Here is a 22,955-nt window from a genome sequence, read left to right as displayed (position 1 = left end):
TCATTATTTAATAATATAAGGGCTTACGTAGAAGGTAAATAGAACAGCATCAAATTAATTTGAGGCAGACTGTCAATACACTGTCTACCTTAGTTTTTTGCCAAGTACTGTGCTTTTGTATTCTGCTTAAGCTTATCTGAAAAGCACAATGCATTTGTTTTCTGGAAAGGCAACAGTCTGGCCTCATTTATATGAGTTAATTGCATTCCACATGGTTTGCAAATGAGAAAACAGCTTGGACATTAAGTACTTAGAAACAAAGAGTCTACAGAATTGGATCATAATTTGTGCTCTTTTGATTATATAATTACATCATACCTTTCAGAGAATATTGCTGCATACTCACAGCTTGCTGATTTGTGCAGCAATGATGCCACCCATTGGTGTATAGAGGAACTTCGGCAAAATTATAATCGGAGTGTCTCATTTTTCCTTTTGTGGCATTGCAACGCAACTACAGGAGCCATTTTTGTTCTGGAATGCATTAATTATACCACAATGTTCGGAACCATCCACATTTAAAGGGATAGTTCAGTTTAAAATTCTGGCATCATTTATTCACTCTGTTCCCATTTTTTTTTTACATCTGAGATGTTTGGCAGCTCTTTTCGGTAAATGGTGACTAAAGGCTTGCAAATTGACAAAAATGCACCCTAAAAGGCATCAAAAGTCTTTTCCCTCTGACGTAGCGCTCAAATCTCATGAGGTTTAACTCATTTAACTCACTTTACAAATGCACATATTCAAAATTGGTTAAAGACGCACAAGAACCAATGATGTTTGCCATCATTGATGTGCATATTTGAATATACAAGAATGTGAATAAGATTTGAGTGCCGCAGGCAAGATTATCACTCAATAATAGCCCCTTTCACACAGAGCGTTGATCCCAGAAAATTGCCATGGAATTGCTAGAGTGCCTTCTGTGTGAACACATGCCTAGTAGTAACATTACTGGGATCAGTTCCGGAAAGCGCCCTGTGTGAACCAAAAGCAGGACCAATGCCGTAAGGGGTGTGTCATATGTCTTTATGGGATGTGTGTCAATGGATGCACAGATTCCAGAAAATCACTGGCAGTGTGAATGAACCAAAATCAAACAATCCCGGGACACATTATCAGTGCATTTTCCGGAATCTCTGTGTGAAAGGGGCTAATGTCATATGGCTTCAGAAGATGGATTTTTTTATGATGCTTTTGGAACTTGACAGCTCTTGCTCACCATTCACTTCCTCTGCACTTTCAGTGTAAATTAAACATCTCCTCTTTTCCACAGAAGAAATAATATCATACAGGTTTGGAATGACATGAGGGTGAAAAGGAGTAACCTTCTTCCTTTCTCTTTTTTAATGATCCGACTACTGTCACAGGTGGTGGCAGTGTCTGTCCTCATCCGTAACAATGTCATTCTGACGTCTAAGAACACGGGGAGGTACTGCACGCGTTTCTGAAGCCAGCTCTGGTCTGGGGTGTCCCTTCCCACCTCCCGACACACTCTCTGTCCACCAAGGGCCCCACCACCATCGCCCACAGCAGCGACTTTCATAATGACGTCCCATAATTGGCTTGACTAAAATGACACCCAGGCCCTTCCATTTTGCAAAATCGTTTCAGTTCATGTCCTCCTCCCACCTCCCCACCATAACCAGCTGCGTAGCCCCAAGTTAACCCAACAGTTAGAAGTGATAACATGTGTAAGCAAACAAACTAACTTCGCTTGTATTCAGCTGGAACTGGTTGCCGCTTTGCCTGACATGGGAAATAACTGATCTGGTTGATCTCCAGTCTAAACTGGGGCACTAAACGCTGTCCCTGTCTTCTCCAGAGTAATTCTTTGACCTTTTTTTTTGGGGTGTACAGAATGGTCATCAGCACTAACACTAACCCTCCCCTCTAACCACTGTGTTGCTGTAGGTGCACTACCTGATGGTGCTGTCGGCTAACTGGGCTTACGTGAAGGACGCCTGCCGGATGCAGAAATACGAGGATATCAAGTCCAAGGAGGAGCAGGAGCTTCATGATATCCACTCTACTCGCTCTAAAGAGCGTCTGAATGCATACACATAAAGCACGCGGTCATGCGCACACATATAAATATGTATACACACACACACACACACACACATACACAAGCATGCCGTTCCCTTCCCTGAAGACACATATATAAACTAAACTTAACTAAGTCTAATTTCCATGGTTTCCAGGGGAGAGGAGTGGGATGGGATTGGGGAGGCAAATAACTGTAACACTTGCTATGTACGGGTGTGACCCAGAATGTTGGTCTATGGGCGTGCTTATCGTCTCAATGGCAACGTCTCTGACTACCCAGGATTTAGATTTAGTTTCTTTGTCCTTTCATTTCTCCTCTACCTCCCTTTTCTGTTGACGTGTTTGAGAGCACATCCTGATAAACACACCAAGCTGAGTGACTTCTCTTTTGTACCACATACTTTTATGTCTCATTGGGTCTTGTTAGGGGTTTTGGGTTTAGCCAAAGGGATTACAAGCACACTTTTCACATTTTTGTATTACACACCGGTGATTTACGGTCCTCAAGCTTACCCTATAAATGGCTAGTCATGATTTAGATTCACCGACTTTTTAAAAACCAAAATGTGACCAAACTTGTAACATATGATTTACAGGTTAAATCGCTCAAGCTGCCACACTTACAGCAGCAACAGCACAAAAAATGTACAGATTTTTTTTGCAACAAATTCAGTTTTGGAGTGCCAGGGATTTCAAAAAGTACCTTAAAGTGACTTTTACTGCTATATTGTAGCTTGGCCTACCTGTATATGATAGCTGTGCGCAGTATTAATGGAAGGTGTGACACTGGTGCTTAGTAAACGCTTGTTAAGCTTTGACAAAGATGGCTGCTGATTGGGAAAGAAGGACCGTGAAAGAACGTCTCAAATCAGCTAAAGCGGTCATGTAGGATTTGCCTTGGGAGACTCTATGGATATTTGTTTTCTCTCATTCATTGCAAGCCATACTCTCACATGCGAATAACATTTTCAGGTGTTTTATTGCTTAGTTTTAGCTTTAACTTTTAAATGCAAGTAATCAAACAAAAACAGTTTTTTGGTCATTCCTCTGAACTGTATATATCTCTTTAAGTGTAAACACATTTCATGTCAATTTCTAAAACACATCTCGCCCGTCAGTGTTACAGTAGGTGATATTCTTGAGATTGTCGTTCATATCAGAGAAGTATAAATCTAAATGGAGAAGTTGATTGCAACGACTCTGCCAAACACTGTGGAAGGCTGAATAAACAAGGTAACATTCAAAAATGTTTTGAATAAACAAGAAAGATATGGGTGTACAGGCATGTATAACGCCAAACTCAGTGTTTTGGCTCGGTCTTGCCAACTTCAGTTACCCTACTTTTGCAGTAAAGTACTTTTGTCAGTGTCTCAAAAAAACAAAACAAAAAAAAGCTAGTTTTTGTGCACTTATGGACCATTGTGAGTTTTTTGGTGTAAGTGCATTTGGAATCAGCGCAGAGTCCTTGTACTCTTACTAGTCATGCAGCTTTTTTTTAAAACCACAAAAGAAACTTGTAGTAGGTTAAAAAAAAAACGTAAATCTAGTTGTTATTTGTGGCATGGTTATGCATCTAATGGTAATAGTTTTAACTAACTCAAAAAGAAAAAAAAAATCCTTTATTTTGATTTTTACACTTATGACTGACTGTCTTGCTGGGGTCAACTATATTTTTTCTAAATGTGCAGTATTACAGTTGCTACGCTAACAATATTAAGCTAAATATCTTATTAGGTTATAGTGTTTGAGTTTTGTCCTTTCAAGTTTGTGATGATTTTCCAAACCATGTCTTAAACCTATACTTGTTATGATGTTGCGTATCCAGTATTACCCTGACATTGCTTTCAGCTTTATCCACATACTGTACTAGTTTTTTGTACTTTCACTGAGAATGCTTTGTAGCAGGCAGTAAAATTAACTGGTTTTGTACATAAATGTGCCAACAGCTTGACAGTGGCTTTTTTCTTTTCGAACTCTAGAAACAAACTTGCTTGCGTAAATAAAGACACTTGTGTACTTGTTTTAATTGTTCATGTTTATCGTGTGTGTTTGAGATTTGCTTTATTTGGAGGTCATGTGAGTGACATTTTAAAGACCGTTAATCTTGCATCTATAGTTCAATACAACCCATAGTTATAAATGCATTTCCTTTATAACAACACAAGGAAATGCTGACCTATAGCATGCTTCCAGGGAACAAAGTCTGAGAACAAGCTTGACAACAGGCAAGTTAATTTTAACCCAACCTAAATTGTTAGTCAATTTAGTACATTATCCCCCGGTTTCACAGACAAGGGATAGTTCACCCAAAAATGAAAATTAGCCCATTATAGCCATCCTATAGGTGTATAAGACATTCTTCTTTCAGACGAATTTAATCAGAGTTATATTAAAAAATGTCCTGGCTCTTCCAAGCTTTATAATGGGAGTGAATGGGTATATGTCTTTGGAAGTCCATCAAAGCGCATCCATTCATGATTAAAGTGCTCCCTGCATCTCCGGGGGTTAATAAAGGCCTTCTGAAGTGAAGTGATGCATTCGTGTAAGAAAAATATCCATATTTAAAACTTTATCGACTAAAATAACTAGCTTCTAGCAGACGGCCATACGCATGCATTTACGCCAAAAGAGTAACCCTTGAACTTGACGCACAACGACGAACGCGGTTGCCCAGCCCTGGGTTGCGTTTCTCAAAAGCATCATTGGCCAGATCGCAATTTCTATTGAACTCTATTGGTAAAAACGGAACTTGTGACCATGTTTGGCTTTGGGAAACGCACCCCTGTTTGTTTGAACCTCGAGAGGCGTCAAAGCTCACGCTACTCCTACATCATACATCGTCAAGTGTTACTCTTTTGGCATAAGTCGAGTTGCATAGGCCGTCTGCCGGAAGCTAGTTATTTTAGTCAATAAAGTTTTAAATATGGATATTTGTCTTACAGGAACGCATCACATCACTTCAGAAGGCCTTTATTAACCCCCTGAGACGTGTGGAGCACTTTAATCATGAATGGAATGCGTTTTGATGGACTTCCAAAGACATACACCCATTCACTCCCATTATAAAGCTTGGAAGAGCCAGGATATTTAGGATTTTTAATATAACTCCAATTGTATTCGTCTGAAAGAAGAAATTCATATACACCATGACTTCAGGGTGAGTAAATCATGCTAATTTTAATTTTTGGGTGAACTATAACTTTAAGCCTAGTCCAAGATTAAAATACATGTTTGAGCTGTTTTTACTGAAAGCAGCTTGTACAGATCTTAAAATACTGTCTCAAGATGCACACCAGTATTGTTTTGTTTTTTTCTAAGACACGTTTATAAAAGCTACTTAAATGCCCTAAATGAACTAAGGGCTAACCCTGGCTTAGTCTAAGCCCTGTCTGTGAAACCGGACCTATGACTAAGATGCTAGTAATTAATTTAAGGTTAATTTGTAAAGTATATGCAATTCTTTAAATGCAATATTCAGTGATTGTTTCAAAGCATGCAGTAAATAGTGCCTCAACATCTCCAGTCAACAGGAAAAAGGCTAATATGTCGCAACAAAAATTAGGTAGGATGACAGGAACCAAGAATCAGCTGAGGGAGCACCTTCTCTGGCAGGTATGTATCTAAAGAAAATTCCTTATGCCAAATATTCAAAACATGTTTTGTTTAATTATGCTATTATTAATTCTTACACTTATTTAGCCTATATATGTCCGGATCACACCTATTTTTATAAATTATCATTCATTAACTACAATTATGAATATTAACTCGTGGGTGCAAGGATAGGACTTGCATGTTAAGGTGGAATTGAAACTTCATGCCATCCAAATCTATATGTGTGCACATGAATGCAGAAGAAAATTCTACAGGTTCAATATAGGTTTTACTGCAAATGTAATATCTGTGCAACAGATATTATGTTTCAGCTATTATATGGGACATTTGTCTGAACGTTCTTCTTACTATTGATATTTCAAATTAATAACGAGGGAAAAGAGATATGGCATTCTTACTTTATAATCTATCAACACTGAACTGTTGTTCACGTCTCTTTGTAGAAAGACTGCAGTGCAATTGATTGCCAGTAGCTGGCAGTAAAGTTCTAAAACAAAACCAATTTCTTGTGACCTGGTCTGCAGTAGATGACATTTTATTTCTCTGTTCATGACAGATGTACACAGAAAATCCACATACAAAAATCGAATTACAAAATCTGTTCCTTTAGTCTCTAAAAATAACGTTAAATAAATTAAGATGTGACATACATTGTGTTGTTTAAATTACAAATTAGCCAAAGTAGTATAAATGAAATAGAAAATTGTCATCCACATTGCCTCAAACAAGCAAGGTTAGGGTTTTTGCATTGAATGACCAAAGTTTTGCATACTTGCTTTTCAAGTCTCAGATCAAATATAGGCTATAGATTTACAATAATGTGTCGGTGATGTTCTTTTTAACATTTTAAATGTGTATTCTGTCAATGACATCTACACACAATTTTACTTGGCCATACAGCATTACGCATAAGCCAGAAAACACAAATTGAATGTCTCAGAAATTGCCCTGCCCCCTCCCATTGCTACAATCTGTAATGCATACCAATTGACTTTCAACTGGAATAGAAAGTAAAAGTAATGAAGGCTTTTGTGTCTAAGCTGGGTCTTACATAGCATAGGCAAGCTCCACTGTGCCCAATTTAACAGGCGTGAAATCTAATTTTGCACCAATCTAATAAGGAAAAAGGTATGGAACATTGCCTACTGCAGCAGATTCACAAATGTGCTCTCACTCTATCTACATTTCTGTGTGATTAGCTTGGACACATGGCAGATTTATTAGCATATACAAACATGGATATCAGGACCACTGAGCCCACTGAGGAATGTTAGCCATCATAAATGTCTAAAGAGACTCATAATTCATGATGGTGTACAGTTGAAAATACTGTTTCGTCAGCTTAATAAAGTCATAATTGCCTCACCTATTTTATCAGAGTGGTTAACCGTGTTGTTGTGGGTCGTTTTGACCCACTTTAAACTTTAAAAGATTTTCTGCAACTTAACATCAACCTTTTAGGCTGAAACTTCATGACGCCCTCCGCAGACGTGATTTGTCATGATAAAATGCTTTCACTGTCACCATAACTCCATGAACAGAAAATTGTGACTCTTGAACTGTGATTTGTCATTTTGGGCCAAATTGACCCAGTAACAACTATGCTGGATTAATAGTAGTAGCAGCACTTACAGGTTATACTCCCACTCTGAGCACTTAAGGAATTTAAGAAGTCAACAATGTGCATTTGCTTGTCAAACCACCTTTGCTTGACTTCCCATGCACTGAAACTAAAAGCAGTGGTTCTCTAACAGAGGCCACACATGTTCTTGAGCAGTGTCATTTCACTTGGATCCAGCATGTAATATCTGACATGGAGAAAAACAACAGCATATTCCTATGTTGCATTGTGTAAAGGGCCATAAACATGAGTGATCGTGGCACTTTCTTGAAATGCCTTTGGTACACGAATTCCCACTTTGTAACAATAGCCTTCACTTCTATAGCAGTCATTTTATGGCAGTTATGACAACAAGTTAGAGCAAGAGCATAAAAATCACTTTTACTGCAGTACAGGTCATCCTTTCCTTAAACGAATCTCAATAAACGTAATAATTGCATATGAAATCGCTGACTAAGTACTACATTTTAATAAGAATTTCCGATAAAGAAAATTGTTTGAATGTGCGGTTTTTGTGTGCGTGGTTAATATGGCAATAGACTTGTAGCCTACTTATTCCGACACCTAAGGTGTGGATGCCGCATAAAACGAAAGCAATCAATTTTGGTTACCAGAGCCAATGTACATGTTCTATTCTTGGTAAGCCATGATTAATTTATTCAGTCACCAGAAAGTGTCAGATAGGGGGATTATGAGATTTATTAAGTATTCATCTGATCATGTGATCTTAAAGGGCACCTATGCAAAATTCACTTTTACATGGTGTTTGAACATAAATGTGTGTTGGCAGTGTGTGTAGCCTACACAACCACCCGCACCCTATAATGATAAAAATCCACCCAGTGCTTTTTTTTAAATCCCCATAAATCATAAACATGGTCTCAGAACAAGCCATTCTCAGATTCTGGGCAATGTGAGGTACTTTTGCACAAGACTGTTGATGGACACTGCAGTTTTAGTGTAGACCCCCACTGAGTGAGCTGTACACATAGTACGCCATTGTTTCGACGCCGGAGCAGCTGTAGCGACAATAATGTCTCCTAAGCGATTGAGGTGTTTTGAGATGTAAGAATGAACATAGCAGTCTTCATTTACTCTCGTTATTGTTAGGCTACTCGAGGATGGATCTGTACCAACTGTTCGTGATCCAGCTTACAGTCTCCGGAGCGATAGACCTAACGAGGTCACGCCAGTAATGAACTGTAATGAAAGGGAGAGCGCAAACTTTATTACAGTTCGTCTTGAGTTGTTTTATGGATATAAAGATTACCAGTTTATGTAGCACCCCTTGACAAGCTGTATATTTGTTTACTGTTAGTTGTAACTAGTGTTTCTGTTTCATTCACTGTGTATGTTGATGAAAATGAAAGGGAGAGAGAGAGAGTTTATGGATAATACTTTAAAGCGCTTCTTATTACTGTGTTTATTCAGCTCTTACACCCTCTGTGCCGGGAGCAGCAGCTCATTTGCATTTAAAAGGATACACACTTAGGCCCTGTCCACACGGACACGGGTATTTTTATAACCGTGACTTTTTTTACGCGGTTCGGCCGTTCGTCCACACGAAAACGCACTGAAACCGAACATTTTTGAAAACCTCTGCCAGGGTGAGGATTTTCAGAAACGCCGGTTACAGTGTTGTCGTGTAGACAGTGAAACCGGGGTTTTTGCCTTGCGACGTCAGAGTGTGAGCCGTTATCCGCTGTGTTTGACGTCAGATTTGCGCTTCTGATTGGCCAACGTGGCTTTACGGTTAAGGTTTATATCGCCGCCTGCTGGCGTGGCATGCTCTTGACCGCGCTTGATAGCGTGTTTTTGCGTTTTCATGTAGACGGAGACTGAGCATGTGTGGACGGGATTTTTTTTTTAAAACGCTGTAGGAAAAACTCCGGTTGTAAAAATACCCGTGTCCGTGTGGACAAGGCCTAAAACGGCATGTTTTTCTCAGCCCCAAAAAGTGACAATTTAAACATGCTGTAAAACAAGGATCTGTTGGGTATTTTGAGCTAAAACTTCACATACACACTCTGCGGACATCAGAGTCTTATTTTACATCTTGTGAAAAGGGGCATAATAGGTGACCTAGGCTGCCCAGTATGTATTATAAAGCAGCTTTTATTAGACTACTGAGTCTTCATCTACTGTAAATCTGCTGTAAACTTTTTTAACTTTTTCATTTATTGTTCTTTATATAGGGCAAAAACTTAAAAACAAATGCAATATTTGAATTCAACTGAGAGCACCCTCTGCTGCCTAGTGGAGGGACTTACAACCATGTTTCTAACATCTTTAGAAACACTTTGCTGCTGGCACTTAATCCATGAGTATTTGTCAGATCAATGGAGAGATTCTCTTGGACATGGCTTATATATATGTCAGAACCAAAAAAACAGCTGCTCTGTGATGTTAACAGTGTCAGATACTCATCCTCTCATCTCTTTCCTTTTTTTTTTTCACTGCTGTGTGATGAATAATGCAGGGACATTTTATACTTTTATTAGAACACATTTTAAACAGTCCTTGAATTAATCTCAGCACTGTCTCTCACGTTCACAATGCCCTTTCCTCTGAAAACTCCCTTTTGCACTTGCGTTATATTGTAAAAGAGCACAGACACAGTGACAGTATATTACTTCTTTTTATATCACAAAAGAAAGAAAATCATATGGGTTTGGAAAAACATAATGGTGGGTTGGCTAAATACTGACAGAATTTTTAGTTTTGGGGGAACTATTTCCTACAATAATAAAAATCATGTGCATGATCATTTAAGAAAGCATTTTTTTTAAAAGCATGAAATATGATGAATAGGTGAATTTCACCTATATATTTCCAAATAATATACTGTTGATATATATATATATATATATATATATATATATATATATATATATATATATATATATATATATACAGTTGTGGTCAAAATTAATGGCACCCCTGGTAAATATGATAAAAAATGGCTGTAAAAAAATAAATCTGCATTGTTAATCCTTTTGCTCTTTTATTAAAAAAAAATTTGCTAACCTTTCATCGAATTAAAAGAATTGAAAGTGCAGGGGAAATCACATTATGAAATAAATATTTTTCTCCAAAACACGTTGGCCACAATTATTGACAGCCCTAGAATTTTTTATGAGGGAAATATCTCTGAAGTATATTCCCATACAAGATCCATCCATCCATCCAATGATATGTCTGATACAATACGATTGAGCCTGGTTTCTCCAAAGGTTTTTTTCTCCATTCTGTCACTGATGGAGTTTTGGTTCCTTGCCACTGTCGCCTTTTTTCGCCTTTGTCGCCATTGGCTTGCTTAGTTGGGGACATTTAATTTTAATATTTAACAATATTATTGATCTGCCTGCATTGACATCATTCTATGAGAACTGAGCTGGATGATGACATCACGGTTTTCTCCAGAGTGGCTATATTTATAAATGAACTAAATTAATAACTTTTTTACAACAAAAATGAAACATCACTGAACTTACTTAAGCTGGACTGTGATGCTATTTTCTTCTGGAAACAAACTTTGTTGCATTATTTCCCTGTTATCTCTGTAAAGCTGCTTTGAAACAAAGCTCGGTATATAATCTACAATTGAAGATATTAGAAGACATGTTTTTCGCAAGAGTTTTATAGTAAAAACATAGCATATCAACAGTGATCAGCAATAATGATAAGCCTAATACTCACAATAAAAATAATAAGGTCATAGATCATAACACAGTCTCGGAGGTAAGAAGTGGATTATCCTTCACCTGAAATATTTGTCTTTTCATCCTGAAATGCGAGGCAAATGTTGGATCACAATAATTACGAATTTTCCACAAATTCCACAAATCCCTTCACTAGATTGGGATGTTCTCTTTTATTCTGGACGGCAAGGGCAGTGACTTTAACATTGAGTGTATTTTGCATTATTAAACACGTAGCCTTGAACGTAGGCTGAACGCAGCAGCCCTGAACACACTTCACAATCATCCACACCTGTCATCATTCACCCTCATCAGCTCTACTCCATTTAAGCAGTCAACTCCACATCACAGTTGTCTGGTATCACCACCTTTGGAAACCCACCTTTGGTTCGGACTGTATCGCCAGCCTTCAGTCCTCTGGTCACCTCTCACCTCAACCTGCAACAGATAAGACTCATTACTATCTTGCCAGTATCACTATTAACGATCCGCTATCCAGAGACCCGCTTGCTATCTACCTGGGTGTTATTCAATAAACTGTTGAGACGTTACCTGTGTTCACATTCTTCTGTTCCATGACTATGTACACTGACATATTATACTAAAACGGTGTGTTTTTCTCAGCCTCAAAAAGTGACAATTTAAACATGCTGTAAAAAAGGATCTGTTGGGTATTTTGAGCTAAAACTTCACATACACACTCTGCCGGACATCAGAGTCTTATTTTATATCTTGTGAAAAGGGGCATAATAGCCTAGGTGACCTTTAACATGGTGGCCCCCATGAGGCTGCCCAGTATGTATTATAAATCAGCTTTTATTTGACTACTGAGTCTTCATCTACTGTAAATCTGCTGTAAACAATTCTAACTTTTTCATTTATTGTACTTTATTTAGGGCAGCTAAAACTTACAAACAAATGCAGTATACCTCTGTGGGATGGCAAAGAGACATTTGAATTCAACTGAGAGCACCCTCTGCTGCCTAGTGGAGGGACTTACAACCATGTTTCTAACATCTCTTAAGTGTACAAGCAAACACTTTGCTGCTGGCACTTAATCCACGAGTATTTGTCTGATCAATGGAGACATTGTCTTGGACATGCCTTATGTATCGGACATAAATATTATAAAGATAATAGGACATAATTTACTTGTGTGCTTATAAGGGATGTAAAAATTGGCATTTTGAATGTGTAGGCAAAAATGGTTAATCGGTATAGTTCATTGGTTTTAAAATACCCCAGTGTTACTGACTAATCATCACTTAATTTAGAATTTCTTCACATTTCAATGAATAATCAGACATAATTAAGCGTTGGAACTGGTAGAGTAATCAGACCATTGTAATTTGTCTAGGTATAATGGTGTGAGGTGTATGTAGGCTACAACATAAATCTTGCAGCTCTTCCGGGCATTTTTCTTCATTAGTGCTTTCATTTCTGTATTCATTAAACAGCCAGAAGACACATACTGAGCAAGAAGAGAAGATGTGTGCAGTGTTCCAATAGATCACATGTGAGGAACAGCAGGACAGATAATAATGTGTATTGGAATTAATGAACACTTCCAATTGCAATTGAGTCTCTGTTGGTTTTGTAGAACTAACCTGGGATCCAGTTCACCAATCCAAGTAATGTTATAATGGAATATCTTATGAAATGTTGCAGTCCTCTGCATAGGCTTGTTTAGAGTCTATAAAGCAGACCAACATGTTTTCCAAGCTCCCTTATGAAATGTACATGGGAGTTCAAGGACCTGATATAAAATAAATCATGTATGAGAGGCCTTGGTTCTTAATTAGACAACATGTCATGTATAGGAGTGCTGATGTCTGTGCAGCAGCAGTCAACATATAATATCGATACCCATGGCTTTGTAGGATATGCTCGGTAGGAAGATAGTTCTCTTGTTGTAGTCCAGCAGTGTGGCCATGTGCCTCTGGGGTTCTCTGAAGAGCTGAGATATCAGTAGTTTGCTGCCTGCCATGTGGCTGGCACAGATGGAGCTGAGCCATTCGTCCCATCAGGGAAAGCAAAGGATAAGAATGTCTGCCTTGCACCACAACCCTGGGGTGAAGCTTGAACAATGGGCACCTGGAGGCCATGACTCTCAAGCTTTAACTTTAATGAAGCCATTTCCATTCACGAATGTGTTACAGAACCCTCATGTACTATACTTATAAACAAGGTTGTTGCTAAATGGGGGTCCTGGGATGAGATTTTTATGGCTGCCACCCCCTTTATCTGGGCCCAGTGGGTAGAGGCAGGAACTTAAAGGACCCCATCATCAAAGGTCCTTGTGCTATGTTCTTGATGAAGGCCCTACTTATAAATCAGGAAACAAAATGTCTGTTGATTCATTCTCAAATACATTATTCATAATCTCATGTCCACATTTAAAATCTCTCATAAAACATTGTGTGTGCATTTATAAATATGTAACTATGATAAACACAATTGCTGTGAGGCAAGCAATATAAAAATTGTGGCTTTGTATTTTACATTTCTGCCTTAGGTTTATCATGCATAAAACATAATAGAATATTAATCCATTTTTTCATTTTAAACAATAATTGCCTTTCTGAGGGGAGAGACCTCTCATGGCACACTGCAGCCCACTTCCGAGCCCAAGACTTCCCTGTAATTGAGGCCAGTTTCCTGTCTTATTGAGGCTTAATGTTGAACCACCGCCAAGCTTTGCACATCTTTTCCCTGTCTCCACTTTTATTTTTGTACATTTCAAAGCACATCCCTTCTTTTTGACCCTGCATGGATTAACACTGGTTTATGGAAAGGAGATAGTTCATTTTAATACCCTTCCTGTTGCTAGGCAGGCCTGTATGCATTGATACAATGTTCTGCTTGAGTTGCAGCATGGTTAATTGAGGAGAAAGTGGAAACGTTAATGCTAATGACCACGGCCACAGATAAATAGAGAGAGGGAGTGAGACAGAGAGTTAGTCATTGAAGAAAACAACGAGAAGAGGGAAATAACTAGTTGAGATGGGGGATGCAATCATACTGATTATGCATTAGAGCCCAACAGTTCCAATTAAGAATTACTTCATCATATTTATTTTTGCTTGTCACTTAAAAAGCTGACATTCAGATTATATGATTGGCTTGATAAATCCTATAATCTCAAAGCTGCAGGCTGAATACACTTCACAGAATGTAAAAATGAGCCTCCTCCATTTGAGAAAAATGAAATCTCTTAGGGATTCTAAAAGCATTTTCAATTCTTCAATCTTCAAACATTTATTCATATTATTAATATTAATAAAAGACGAGAAATCAAAGTGCTTCTCATAAATTTAGAATGTATGTATACTGCAATGTCTTCTAATAGCTGAAAACGATTATCCCTGAAGCACTTTATCAGTCTCATACCCTTTCATCAGTATATGATAGTCAAGTGCAAAATTATAATTGCTCGTTACCTTATTGTTTGGCAGGGGTTTTGCATATCGTCGCTGTCGGGCGGAATCCTCGTATCTCCAAAACCATTATTTTTCAGGAAATAAAAAAAACTGCATATTTTTTTAGTTATTAAACATTGTATCGTTAAAGTTGGTATTATACATTATATTGCAATTATATACTGTTGTGTACCAACATTAACACAACATTTCCCCAAAATCATGTTTAATCGGAGATACGAGGTTTATGACTTGGGAGCAGGGAGATACGAGTTTACGCTGTCATTGATAAGAATGGAACGGACGCAGACTTCGCTGCTGCCAGCATTGTTCATTAAAGTCCGCGGTCGCGTTGAGCCTTTTGACGAGACAAGGCTTTAAGAGCTAATCAAAGCTTATGGTTGTGGTTACATATATCTTCCTAAACTCTATTTTAAAAGTTTATGAGCTATAAGTGATGCAATACAACAACAAAAAAAACGAGCTGACTAGGCTGTCTAATAGGCGGAAATTAGCCTAATCTGCACGCAAACTTACCTTTGTGGCTCACGGGCTTCCTTCTGCTTTCGATTACAGCTTTCGATCTTTAACAAAACAGGCCTACTCAAATGTATCTAACCTAACTATTTTCACTCGTTATTACCTAAAAAACAGACAGAGTTATCCAAAGATAGGCTTACTCGACGCCAGTAGACAGCCGTTTTTTTCTCCCATAAAAACACTAATTGGGGTATTTTACATGCACAGTGCCAAGAGAGGGAACTTTGAGTCAGTAAAATAATAATAAAAACAATAATTTAATGGTGGTATCCAAAACATTCAATTCAAGTATTATATTATATACATTTTAAAACTTCAATGCACATTTATAATAAGCCTAGTAATAAGTAGACATTTAAAATACATCAATAACTAATATCATAGTTTAACAATAAAAAAAATATAATATTAATATAAAATAATATTTATAATATAATAAAATCACAGTTAAGGCTTGTGTATTTGTGTTTGTGAGTATGGTTAGCCCTTGTCTGTGTGCATGTATCTGTGAGGCTCTGTGTGTGTTGTTACATTGCCATCATATTTTACTGCCATACCAGTATTAAAGGAGAACTCCGGCGCAAAATGAACCTTTGGTCTAATTACACATTGTTACCTAGTCAACCGTTATCTGAGATTTGTTTTCATGATTATCGAATGTAAATAGTTTTATCTCTAAAAACAGTTTAGCCTATAAAGCTAGTATAACGCTAGTATATTGGGCATAGTGTAATGACAAATAAAAATCGCTTGTTAATACCACTAACAAGGCTGAAAATAGCCCCACACTAACACGGTAGCATAATGAGGGTCCCTACCTTCAAACCGAAGCATTGAGAACTTTGTCAGTGTCCAGACAGTTTAATAAGAAGATATTTTAAACATACAGTCAACTTCGCGTATACAGGCAGAATCCATCTTTGAAATACAGCCTTTACCAGTCGATCTACGAACGCCGATCCAAGTGCGCTGGTGAGATGTGAACGAGCTATAAGTTGTGATAAGGTGAGCGCGAACAGCAGGCTTGGATCGGCGTTCGTAGATCGACTGGTAAAGGCTGTATTTCAAAGATGGATTCTGCCTGTATACGCGAAGTTGACTGTATGTTTAAAATATCTTCTTATTAAACTGTCTGGACACTGACAAAGTTCTCAATGCTTCGGTTTGAAGGTAGGGACCCTCATTATGCTACCGTGTTAGTGTGGGTCTATTTTCAGCCTTGTTAGTGGTATTAACAAGCGATTTTTATTTGTCATTGATCTATGCCCAATATACTGGCGTTATACTAGCTTTATAGGCTAAACTGTTTTTAGAGATAAAACTATTTACATTCGATAATCATGAAAACAAATCTCAGATAACGGTTGACTAGGTAACAATGTGTAATTAGACCAAAGGTTCATTTTGCGCCGGAGTTCTCCTTTAAAGGAGAACTCCGGCGCAAAATGAACCTGGGGTTCATTAACACACCAATAACACATTGGTACCGAGTCGACTGTTCTCTGGGATTTGTTTTCATGATAATCGAGTGTAAAGAGTAAAATAATTTAATAAGTAAAAAGAAATCGCTAGTTAATACCACTAACAATGCTCAAAATAGCCCCACACTAACACGGTAGCTTAATGAGGGTCCCTACATACAAACCGAAGCACTGAGAACTTTTTAAGTGTACAGACAGTTTAATAATAATATACTTTATAAAGACAGTACCATCCCGGAGTCATCTTTGGAAAACAGTCTCGACCAGTCGAACCACGAACGCCGTGCTACAAGCTGAACTGTGACTTGGAATCTCAAAGTTCAGCTCACTTAGCATGGCGTTAGTGGTTCGACTGGTCGAGGCTGTTTCCCAAAGATGGCTCCGCGATGGTACTGTCTTTATAAAGTCTGTATACTTTATACTGTCTGTACACTTACAAAGTTCTCAGTGCTTCGGTTTGGACCCTCATTATGCTACCGTGTTAGTGTGGGGCTATTTTGAGCATTGTTAGTGGTATTAACTAGCAATTTCTTTTTACTTATTATATGCCAACATATACTAGCATTATAATCTAAACCGTTTTTAGAGATAGAACTCTTTACATTCGATTATCATGAAAACAAATCCCAGAGAACGGTCGACTCGGTACCAATGTGTTATTACACCCCAGGTTCATTTTGTGCAGGAGTTCTCCTTTAATACTGCATCCTATATTAAGCTAGTGAAGTAAATTGTCGTAAAAGCTGTGAAAGTCCTTTGGGATGACTTCCTTCAGGTCTTGGAGGTGTTTGAATTTCAGCTCTTTGATCTTCAGGCGGTCTGAATAGAGTGGGGTGACTGTGTGGCTGTCTGAGGTGGAGTTTCGGAGTTGGTGACTTGGATGTGAATGCCAGTCATCAGAGTGGTTGATTTTGAAGTCCATCGTTCCATTGTTGTTGTACCTAATAGCACAAAATATAACACAACAACATAATCACTGTAAGATTTCATAAAACAATATGCAACATCATAATGTCATGAGTATATTGGTAAGACATAAGATTTGCATTGGTAATTACCTGATGGCTCTGATATCATGGACAGTTGGGTCACCAGGTCTTCCTCCAGGGCGCAGAGACTTGCAGAGCCTCAGCTTGGTGAAGTCCTGGAAGAAGGTGTGGTCGATGTACTTGACTTCATATGGATGAGGCTTTACACGGGCCCTCTTCATCAGGTTAACATACTCTGCTGGGAGATAAACATCCTGGTCCCTCAGACGCCTCTCGATGACGCTGTGAACGGAGTCGCATTCCATCTGAGTATGCCCTTTCTCAAGGTACTTCTGAATGACGACTTTGTTATTCTTCATGGAGAACAGAAGAAGTGCATTGCTTAGAACTGCATTCCGGTTCTGATACCCGCAGCCGTCACTCCACAGAATAAATGTGTCAGGCTCAGTGTGTGCAGAGAGGTAGTCGACAATGCATGAAACAAACTCACTGGCAGACAGGGATCCCTCGCCTTCATGCCAGACATAACATGTGGCACTGTGTGTCAGCATGTTGTACATGGTAAAATTGTGAACAGCAAGCTTTGTTTTGTAATACAAGGCAGAGGCTTTTAGCTTTGGGCACAAAAGGAGGGCTTGTAAGTCCATACATAAGACCATAGTGTTGTTGCTGGCCTTGCTTTTGTCGGACAACTTTTCGGCGCGGGCCTCTTCTTTTTGAAGGAGATGGTGCTGCCACTCGTCATCAGGTAAGTTGCCGGTCTTGAAAGCACAACAGATGTTGCACTGGTCCTTTTTTGGGTGGTAAAGGCCTAGGTTGAGACGCTTGAACTCATTTGTGAACACTTGCCTTGACAAAGGTGTTACATTCTTCTCTGCAGCAGCACGACAATACACTGCATACAGATCAGCCATCGATTGAAACACAGGTTCCAGATACTGTTTGGATGTTGTGGATCTGCAATAGTGTGAGGGCACCTTTGGGAGGTCGTGCAAAAAACTGCAAATGAATTCATGGCCTGCCACTGAACGACGTGCATTGCTGTGTGTTTGTCCCTCTGTCTCTGCTTGCATGCTTGCTGTCCCTCCTTTGCCCAGTTAAGAGCAGACCACTCGCCTATTCCTAGGGTAGACAAAAACATACTTTTGCAGACGCGTCTTCTCTGCCCGCTGACCCGTAAAAAAAACAACAGCGAATTTGATCTTCGGGAATTTTCAGCCCCCCTTCTCCTTTGCACGGGGACCACATCAATTAGACCACGCACATACACTCTCTTCTCCTCCCAGGTCACATGTTGCCAAAAGTCATTGAAAATCGTATTCCTCTCAGGCTCGCCGATTGCACTGCAGTGATGTTTACCTGACCTGGCACATGCTGCTGATGAACATCTAGGCCCCATAGCCCGTGGCTCCCTCATTGTTTCCTTCTGCTTCTGTTTTCCAATGTATGACTTTCCAACCATTCTTCTTTTCTTGTTGATGACTTTCTTCCAGGTGTTCTCAGCTCTCAGTCTTTTCCTTGGAGGTGCGTCTTCCTCAGCATCTGAGCATGAATGCTCTGCATCCGAGTCCTCATCGCCTCCACCATGGAAAACTTCAAAATACACACACAAACCAAACGTGCATGAATGAGTTACATCTTTATAAACTGTCAACAGTGAGGGCTATAGTTGAAGGACCTTATCCAATTTAATGAGAAAATGTAGAAAAGCATCAAACTTACCCGTGTCAAACTGCACCTGCTCTGGAGCCAGCAGTGAGGCCTCCTCTTCCTCCAGACCACCAGAGAAATCTTTTCAAACACATCATACAAATAGTGTGATTTTTTTATTATTTCTATTGTTGTGAAATACATCTGCATTAAAACTCATTCATTTTGGCATGTGAAATCATGATTATCTCTCAGAAATTCACTCTACCAGCATGCACCACTGTATCCTCCACCACTGTATCCTCCACCACTGTTGCTTCCTCTCTCTCTAACGTTACACTCTCTCCATCAGAGCTCTCACTGTCTAATAGGGCCCTTGCCTGATCATATGGCACATTGACCATCTGACAGAGTTCCTTTAAGGACACAGACATGGTTGCTGCAAAAAATAAAATAAATAAAGGTCAAATGATCGTTTCACTAAGTTATACGACATGTTTACGTATGATAACAAGGCAAGAAGCCAGCTAGCTTGCTTAAAGTGATGAACATGACGTAAAAGGTAGCTACTTGTTGAACATGACGGAATGCCTTGACATTGTAAGCTACAATACTGACATAGTACATTAAATTATTATGTTGTTCCTCAGATGAGTGCCAGAACTAGCGTTAGCGGGGGTCGAGAGGTTTTTATTTAAGCCCCACGAAAATCACGTTAGCTACCTATCTCACCTAACATGATGACAAAACCAATAACGTTACATAGCGGCTAACTAAGTCAACGACAGGCAATTTTTGCGGTTTAAATAAAATGTCCTCGTCAGAAACAAAACCATGGAAGATTTCAATCAACATGATAAGTTAACTTAGCTAACTTACCGTCCAATGCAAGACATAGCAGAAAGAAAAATCTAGCATCCTCAGAAATGATACATTACACTAAACTAGCACTACCATTACTTCGATCGAGATAAAACTGTTATATATAATATATAAACTGTTATTATTATATAATTTATATAACTAAATCATGAATAAGGACATTTACCTCAGAGGACGTGTTGCTCAACGAGGATTGCGACTTCCAATCTTGAGGAGAAAAAATGCCGCGAAGCTCCAGCGCGGCGGCGCCAAGTGAAGAAGGGGTGGAGTTACGAGGTTTCTCAGACAGTTGAAGTGTCCAATGGAGTTAAGAGGTTTGCTCACAAGCTATTTTCAACACTTTCGATTGGTTAATAATTTGTAAAAATAACAGACCCACGTGGAGACTGACCAATAGCATCGATTTGTGAAAAAATATTAAATTGACCAAATTTGGACATACGAGGTTTCCGCCCGACAGCGACGATATTTTAAAATCACGCATTGCACAAATTATCAGACCAGCAGAAAACTATTTTAATTGTTTTAACAAACTACGCAACTATATTAATAAATGAATAAATAGTAAATAAACATGTAATACACATAGTTGTGATTTTTCAAAACACCAAATATCTGCAAAATTATAATAATATAAAAAGAAATGCAAAATAATTGCTAATTACTTTAAACTTGCTTTTCAACTTTTAAGGCACATTGATTTGTCACTTTACAGTCTTACAAAAAAGATGCATCACAATTAATGAGCAGTAAATAAATGAATACATGTATTCAGCAAGTAGCCTGTTAAACCGAGCAAAAGTGACAGTTAATACTTTTTACATTGTTACAATTATTATTTTTTGAAATCAGTCCTGTTCTTCTAAAATTGACATTGATAATTGACAGACATTGATAATATTAAGAATATTAAGAAATGTTTATTGGGCCCCAAATCAAATAACAATATTACTGTTTTTATTTTCTTTCTTTTTTTTCTCACATAAATGCAGCCTAAGTGAGCATAAAGCACTTTTTCCAAATCCTCTTTTTACACGTTTGTATGACTTGTGATGAAATCCATTAGCAGGTATTAATTTTCAAATTGATTGCATAAGCATAATAGGTGTTTTATAACAAGAGATTACAGTCTTCCTTTGTTCCCTCAGACTTGCCCTGAGTGTTGTACGAGGTGTGCCGATGCTAGAGTTAGTGAGAGCCAATGTGTTCTGACAGGATGGAACACAGACACTCTGCAGGTACTGTCGCTGCCACAGGCCATGGCCGGACAAATGCCACATCAGAGAACGGGGGAATGAGAGGAGGTAATGCAGAAGAGAGCCAGAAGAAAGAGAGAGAATAAGAGAGAACCTTGACTCTACTACTCTCTTGCTGTGGTGAGCATCACCATTTATTACATGTGACAGGACACTTTTCTGTGTGTATGTAAACCATAGGCTGAAGCTGTGTGTGTCGCCCCAAAGCAAAATTAAGAAGAATCGACTGGTTCATGTCACCTTTTTATGAAGATTTACCACTAGACGCCACAAGCTAAAGGAAGGAAGTGCTAATTGCTCTGTCTGAGGAAGATTCGATATAGTAAATATAAATGAAGGTCAAGAAATGGGGATTCATCTTATGTGGACAGTATGAAAGTTAATCAATTCATGAAGAGTCCATCTCATCACTTTGATAAGAACAATTTAAAAATCTAATTATACTGATTGTTAATGGACTGTAATTGCTTTGTAGTTTATGCTCATGATGTATAAAAGTATACTTTTAAAATAAAATAACATGAACGTGACGTGTACATAATAACAATGGTTTTGATGTGAGCTGATCATTTAAATTGCCCAGCATGTCTTTCACACACACACACACACACACACACACACACACACACACACACACACACACACACACACACACACACACACACACACACACACACACACACACACACACACACACACACACACACACACACACACACACACACACAGCATTAATTAGTTATTAGTTTTTTTCCTCACATGATTCAAGCCCTTCTTAGGTATGACACGTTTAAATTGTGTTCACTTTATTTAAATATATCTAATTAGGAATAATACGTATATATATTTCATAAGTCCAGTGTTGGGCAGTAACGCGAACGCGTTACTGTAACGCAGTTACTTTTGACAGTAACTCATACTGTGACGCATTACTTTTTAAATAAATTAACTCCGTTACCGTTACCATATGGTGCGTTTGTCCGTTACTTTTTTAAATTAATTAATTTTGGCTGAAGTGTAGCCTTCCGCCTAACCTGTTTACAGCAGCGACGCATTGTTGGTGGTAGGGTTGCCCTGTCCCTTAAAATACGGAATTGTCCCATATTTACAAGTAAAATGACGCGTCCGTATCAAATCAATAAGGGACGCGATTTGTCCCGTATTTGACATAAGGCCCACACATAGCCTAGTTGGATAAAAACATAGGCTTTACTATACTAATGGCAAATAGCCTATAAATAAATCAATTTCACAATAATGTTACATTATGATTAGAATCAAATGAATTTTGTCCATTTTCTAAGCTTAGAAAATGCACATTTATACGGGCTGAATTTTATTGGCCTAAAATAAATATTGTTTAGTAATTATGTGAATTACACTGCGCAAACTACTACCCACCGAATGAAGAAGGGTTGGGTCTCAGTCTCCACAGAACAAAATATTCATTTTATTTTATTTTTAGTGTTCGCATTTATGAGGAAAAAACAATGTTACGGACGTGAGAGTTTTCCGTTATGGACGCGACGTGCTCTGAAAGCGGCACTAAAAGATGCTTTAATACTTGCAGAGACATCAAACAGAAAGCACAAAACCTTTCTTTAAAGTGAATTTCGTTTTGTATTAATTGTATCTTAATTTTAATCAATGTTTCATCAACCATTTGCCTGGATTTAATAAATAAGAAGTAAATATAGCAGACGATAGATAATCACGAAATGGAGGCGCCGGCGCGTGAACTGGAGCTCGTCT

General features: G+C 38.4%; 1 protein-coding gene across 3 annotated transcripts in view; it reads left to right on the top strand.

The window, feature by feature from the left end:
* Positions 1 to 2,426, top strand: part of gpm6ab (glycoprotein M6Ab) — a 104,304-nt gene extending 101,878 nt beyond the window's left edge. For 2 of the 3 annotated variants that reach the window (XM_056271721.1, XM_056271720.1), the window contains exon 7: positions 1,915 to 2,426. In XM_056271721.1, coding sequence (XP_056127696.1) covers positions 1,915 to 2,067 — 153 coding nt within the window. In that variant the 3' untranslated portion in view covers positions 2,068 to 2,426. The other variant, XM_056271722.1, reaches the window with a different exon arrangement.
* Positions 2,427 to 22,955: the final 20,529 nt, after the last annotated feature.

Source organism: Rhinichthys klamathensis, unplaced genomic scaffold (assembly GCF_029890125.1).
Source record: "Rhinichthys klamathensis goyatoka isolate OS25496 unplaced genomic scaffold, OSU_Roscu_1.1 h1tg000325l_1, whole genome shotgun sequence".
Lineage (NCBI taxonomy): Eukaryota > Metazoa > Chordata > Actinopteri > Cypriniformes > Leuciscidae > Rhinichthys > Rhinichthys klamathensis.
Note: the sequence above shows the minus strand (reverse complement) of the source record. Positions and strands in the feature narration are given on the sequence as shown.